The 6,181-nt window shown below is 56.6% G+C and overlaps 1 protein-coding gene across 2 annotated transcripts in view; it reads right to left on the bottom strand.

Annotated features, from left to right (window-relative positions):
* The window catches only part of PAX9 (paired box 9), a 20,245-nt gene that overhangs the window by 13,374 nt on the left and 690 nt on the right, over nucleotides 1-6,181 (bottom strand). Inside the window, exons 2-3 of one of the 2 annotated variants that reach the window (XM_017858956.1) lie at nucleotides 2,112-2,508; nucleotides 694-1,320 (exon numbers count right to left, since the gene is read on the bottom strand). In XM_017858956.1, coding sequence (XP_017714445.1) covers nucleotides 694-1,320; nucleotides 2,112-2,115 — 631 coding nt within the window. In that variant the 5' untranslated portion in view covers nucleotides 2,116-2,508. Of the gene's footprint in view, nucleotides 1-693; nucleotides 1,321-2,111; nucleotides 2,509-6,181 lie in introns of those variants that run through there. The other variant, XM_017858947.1, reaches the window with a different exon arrangement.

Here is a 6,181-nt window from a genome sequence, read left to right as displayed (position 1 = left end):
GAGAGAGAGAGAGAGAGAGAGAGAGAGAGAGAGAGAGAATGAATGTGAATATGACTTCGTCTGGGAATGAGTTCCATGCAGGTTACTAGTAGTAACTTCGGGACCTCCATTTCCGAGGAAAATGAAGTGAAGCATAAGAACGAAACCAATTAGGTGACATTTGAACTTCCTGCCTGAGCAAATTTGGCCTGATTACCAGAATCCAGAATCGGAGAAGAATACTTCAATTTCCACCGCGTGCTGGACTGCTCCCGGCCGTAGTGATCCCCAAGCAAGCTGCTCTGCCCGCAGCGGCGTCTGCAGCCGGCAGCCCCAAGCAGGCTCGGGCCTCCCGGGCTGCGCCCCAAGTCCAGCCCCAGCCGTGCTCTCCAAGTGAGCAAGCCGGGCTGAGGCTGCCTCGGCGCAAGAGGCGGGGGAGGGTGGAAAATGCGAACCATGTGTTGGGGATGGGGGGATGTTATGGGTCTGATAGTTTGAGTTGAGGCAGGAGACTGTGTGTGGCAAGGAAACCAGGGGCATGAGTTTCAAGTTAATGAGATCAGGACACCCCCTAGGAAGACTCCTTACATTTCCAAAGGAAAAAGCGTTAGGTGGTGGGAAAGACAGGGTCCCGGAGGCCGCAGATACTGGGACCTCCGCTGGAGTGCGGAAGCAGACGCTGCACATTCACATGCCCAGCCTCTGAGCCCCTACCTTGGTCAGTGATGGAGCGGATGCCCAGGATGTCTGTGACAGAGTGCGAGGAAGGCCAGGTGCGCGGCATGGCCACCGAACCGGGAATGGCAGGCACCCCGGGTGGCGTGGGCACCTTGGCGGCCGCCGCCGTGATAGGGCTGGGGTACGAGTAGATGTGGTTGTAGGGCAGCGCTGGCTGCGGCGTCGGCTGGTGCTGCTTGTATGAGTCGTAATGACCCTGCTGGGCCAAGTTGCCGATCTTGTTGCGCAGAATACGGCTGATGGAGCTCACGGAGGGCACGTTGTACTTGTCGCACACGCCGTCCGCCAGCAGGCGGTCCCGGATCTCCCAGGCGAAGATGCCGGGGTCCCTCTGCTTGTAGGTCCGGATGTGTTTCACCACGGTGGGGGTAGTGACCCGGGGCTTGCTGCCCCCGATGGCTCCTGGCAAGATCGAGCCCGTCTCGTTGTATCGCGCCAGGATCTTGCTGACGCAGCCGTGCGAGACCCGTAACTGCCGGCTGATGTCACACGGTCGGATGCCCAGTTGGGCCAGTTCCACGATGCGAAGCCGGATGGCGTTGGGCAGCGGCCTCCCGTTCACGAACACTCCTCCCAGCTGGTTCACCTCCCCGAAGGCTGGCTCTGCAAAACGAACACACAGCGCGCAGGGACGCGCACCCGCTGCTTGGGACAGCCGTCTGCCACTGGGCCTCCCTGCGCGTCCGGGGACTGGGCGAACGCAGCCGTCCCGTGCTAACGACTGGGACTGTCCCCAAATCATACGGTCCCGGAACATAGCCGAACGGCCCCAAACCGTCACGGTCCAATCGGACCCCCTTCTCTCATTCCTGCCGTGCCGGAGGCCCCTACAACCAAGTAAAGTGGTGAGACGCAGGGCCTCTCCGAGCGTTCAAAAGTCTCCCGAAGCAGGAGGGGAAATCGGTCTTTACTCCTGAACGCGCTCCTTCTCGCCTGCTCCTTACTAAATCCTTGAGCCGCTCCCTCTCTCCACCCATCCCATCCCCAGCGTTCCTTCTGGAAACCCGGGCAGTTAAACAAAGTCTAGGGGAAGCTAGAGGGTGTGTTGTTGTTGTTTGTTTTGTTTTGTTTTCCTGTTTTGTTTGCGTGTGTGCGCGCGTGAGAAACAAAACTTGGTTTGCTACTGGGGCTATGGGGCGCTGATGCCACAGGACCTTTCTCTTAAAATCAGAAAATGGCATCAACAGCCACCCAGTAGCCAGCGTTCACGTTGAACTGCTGTGCGCCGCTGACCCTTAGCGTGTTCCTACAACTTGTAGGAACACGAGCAAAGTCAATAGAGAATGTGAGCGCTTAGTGGCGCGCGCCTCCCGCTCCCTCCCTCCCTCCCTCCCTTGCCCGCTCGCTCCCTCCCTCCCTTCCCGGCTCTGACAGAGTCCCCCGCCGCCACTCACCCATTGCTCCGAGCAGTACACCAACCCGGCCCCAGTTCCGCACTCCCAGACAGAAACTTTCCGCACCGCCTCAGTGGCCCGGCCTGTTGCTACCCGGGCGGACCGCAGGCGCCTCCGATTCTTCCCAGGAGGAGGAGGCGAGAGTGCAAAAGGAAGAAGTAAAAGGAAGTCTGTGCCCCGATGAAAGAGACTTGAGTTCTGCATTTCAATCTAAGCAGCAACGTGGGCTGGGCTGAGCGGGGCCGGGCGGCTCCGTCTATCACTCACTGGGGACACGCCCTAAAAGGGGCAGGTCCGAGGGCAAGCTGCGTGGTGATTGGTGCGGGTTGGTGAGCGACAGCGCAGTCCAGGAAACTCCTTCCGCTGTCTCTTTCAGGCTGGCTCCCCACCTGGGTGACTAAATACAATGAAAATGGGTGTTTGACATCTTCCCAGAAGAGGCACAAAAAGACAGCAAAATCAGGCTGGTAAAATGCTGAATAAATAAATGAAAGCGTTTGGTCTGAATATGAATGACTCGAAGGGAGAAGGGGCCAGAGGAGACCTCCTCCAGGGAACGATGGACGTCTCAGAATTGAAGTTAAGACCATAGGTGGGAGGCGGCGCCACCGTGCACAGGGGTGAGGGAGTTGTCTTAGCAAAATCTGTCATGCTGGCCTCTGGGGACTGTCAGGAGATGATCTGTGTCACCTGCCGATTCTACCTCACTTCAGTCCGTGCCAGGTGGCGAGAGGGCAGGTATGAGAAGGTAGGCCGGCCAGAGAAACCAGGACGTTGCGGGGAGCCCAAGCAACAGGTGGGGGTCACTGTTAAGGTCAGGGAGGTTCCTCCTACCGCCAACTTCCTGCGGTGGCCCCCCAGTACAGGTGGACGGGCTAACCACTGGCCACACAGGCTCGAGGCAGGGGCCACACCGTGTGCAGGGAACTGAACCACAGGCGGCTAACGGGAACGTATCTGCCCCAAGTCGACCGATTGCCAGTGCGTGGGGCACTCACTATGGAGCCCAAGGCTCAGCCACATTCAGCCACTGTCCTGGGCCCCTGGCTGTCGGTGCCAGCGTTTGCGTGGGTTCTCCAAACCAGTGAGCCCCCTCGAAAGAGTTTTGTTTAAATGTAAAAGAGACTTAATCCCAAGACAGTGGACACCGATGCTGCACATGGATGTAATTCCCTCGTCTTCCGTTAAGCTCCCAGAGGCCCTGTGGTTCTGCCTACTTCTGAATTTTCACTTTTGTTCACTCTAAGTCTAACCTAAAGTGTACCGTATGCCTTTTTGCAGCCAAAGTTATTAATATTTGCAGTTAGGGTTGTGGAGAATGTGAATCAAAATAATAAACAAGAAGAGAAATATTTTCCTGAATTTGAAAGTTTGTACTACTTGGGGTCGTGAACTCTGCTACTGCTACTTGACAATCCAGAAGGCTCCTTGTGCACACAGGATTCAGGCTGCTTCCCCAGCAGTCCCTAGGGATGTGTGTGGCTCCAGTCTACACCCAGGGAAGCTGACTGGTCCCAGATCTCAGGCCAGTAAGTTACAAGAACCCAGGAAAAAACTATAATCAGCCATGCTTCTGCAAAGGAACAGATCTCCAGCTTCGCACTTCTATGATTAGGATGCACTGTAAATTCAAAGTTACCTAACAGAATGGAGGATGTGAAAGATAAAGATGAACTAAAACACCATTCGTTAGAATCGGAATCTTCGGAAAAATCCCACAACTAGACATATTTGAACTTGTCCCTTTTTGTCGGTTGGTTTCAAATGTTTAAAATCTTCTTGAAGTTTGACTTGATAGCAATTTCACACTGGTCTGACCCCCAATACCTGTTGGATGACACCGTGTGGCACCGCCTGGCATTTTTACACAAGAAAAGCCTTCGGAAATCTAAAGATTTTAGAAGCAGCAGCTCCTTCTTAAGGCTGGTAGATAAATTAGTTGAGGCTTTGCCGCATCGGAGGGGAGCTTACGACTTTGCCTTAGGCTTGCAGGAGGGACTGAACATGCCCGGCAACTTGATCAAGGGGGAATCCTCCTCCCACCTCACAGACACGCAGTAAGTGTCGACCTCTGCGCCAAATCTGCTCTACTTCCGTGCACCCAGGGAGAATTCGCAGTCTGCAGGGCTGCTAGGCTGGTACAAGGATGTTCGCATGCCAACAGGCAAGACCTAATGTCCTGCGGGGTTCTGGGGACTTTGCGAGAGCTTTAGCAGTTCTACAGCACCAGCCTAGACTGGTTCAGAAACTGAGATGGTTTAGAGCTCTGGTTTTATGGAGGTAACATACAGCTCCCTCTTGTTCCTATCAACTCCTTCAGCTGTCACACATCTCCCCAGTTCTCACATAGGTTCAATGTCATCTCTCCCTTTCCACCTGCTGGACTTGGCTGTGACCATGTGGCCTTAGCTGCTGCGGATCCCCTGGGCGCGCCAGGGGTAGCAACTCACTGGGCAGGGGACCTGTCCGCGGCGCTGGCGGCTCCCCTAAGGCCCCACTCATGCCGGCGGTTGCAGGTACTGGGTGCTCTTGGCATTCTCAAGAGCGCAGGAAGAGTCCATTTTAGGTGCTTTGGGCCACTAAGTATCCGCGGCAAGCCGAAGCCCCCGATCTGGGACCAAAAGAAGCCGAAGCTGCAGACAGTGTCAGCGGGATCCCAGCAGAAGAGGGTGAGGCTGAAGCCTTCCCGGGGCGCAGGCCGAGTGCTGGGGCGAGGTAGTCAGCGACCCGCTGAGACCGACCCAGAGACGACGGATCTGAGGGAGAGAAAGAGGGATGGGAGAAGGAAGAGAGAGAACACTAAGGTTTGGTCAGTCCCGATGAACGTAAGGCTGCAGGACTTAGAGAAAGAACAAGGGTCAGCTGGAGTCAGTGCCCTCTGGTTACTGCTCACTCTGGACCCAGAAGATCACAAAGAGATCTGAAGAATTTCGACTAAAAGGAGAAATTTAAGACCAAAACCAAAACACAACCAGTAAGGCCTGCAGCTGGCTCAGGCCGCGGAGAAGCCAAAAATCCTTTTCCTAGTCGCGTCGAGGCCTCCTCCGAGGGGCGACCTGCTCTCTGGGTAAATATTTACTCAGTGGGAGACTGGAAGCCAGCCGGGCCCGAGAGTGTGAAGGAGGGGGGCTGCACCGGGTGGGAGGAACCAGTACACTCCGCGCTGACCGGATCCTAGTGTACACCCGCCCGAGGGGAGCATCGGCCGGGGACTCTGGGTGCGGCTCGGCCCAGGCGTGTGGCTGGGGAAGCTTTAGACCCCAGCACCACCGGATCGACTGGACTCCGCCCTGCCCTCGCGGACCCCAGTCAGATGCTGTGAAGTCTCTATAAATCTGTCAGCCGTCCCAGTGCCGCGGGCAGTCACCTGCGGCGCCCCGTTCCCAGCACTAGAGCGGCCGGCAGAGACGCGGAGAAGCAACAGGAATCTAGCCGGGCAGACTGTACCCAGACCCAAGCACTGCAGGTTGTGCGGAACGCGGGGACCCCTCCCTGTATCCCCAACCTGGACCGACTCCAGGAAGCCTGCTCCTGCGGGTCTACAGGTCAGTGATGACTGCGAATGGGAGGACAGGGCGAGAGTGGTGAGTGCGTATGCGCGGGAGAGAGGTTGTTCTATTCCGAGTTGCAGTTATGACAGGCAGAGCTAGCAGAAAATATTAAGGAGCTGATTCCTCCAACTTGCCCCCTGCTGGGGACAGGATCCCCCAAGGGAGGTCCAGGTGATGGTGCCCGCCTCTTGTCCACTCGGAGGAGTTTCAGGGATTGCAAGACAGAGTCCGAGGTCCGGGACTGGGATTTTCACAGTGCATTGACTGGGAGAAAATGCAGTAAAGGCAAGACCTTTCAGGATGAGTTGGGGTATTGCGTGCGGTGCGGAGAGAAAAACAGGCCCAGCTTCTCCAGAACTCTGGCCCGCTGCTATGTCCCCGTCTTGCAGGGTAAGCGGCCAACTGAGTTTCCCAGAAACTGCAGCGGCAAGTGACAGCCAGAAGCTCGCCCCGCGCCCAGGGAGAGGGAGGATCCGCCCAGGACCGCTGGCCCTGCAGGATCTTCGATGCGGGGGGGGG

Source organism: Rhinopithecus bieti, unplaced genomic scaffold (genome assembly GCF_001698545.2).
Source record: "Rhinopithecus bieti isolate Rb0 unplaced genomic scaffold, ASM169854v2 scaffold_2435, whole genome shotgun sequence".
Classification (NCBI taxonomy): Eukaryota; Metazoa; Chordata; class Mammalia; order Primates; family Cercopithecidae; genus Rhinopithecus; species Rhinopithecus bieti.
The sequence above is the reverse complement of the archived record's forward strand: the minus strand, read 5'-3'. Positions and strand labels throughout refer to the sequence as shown.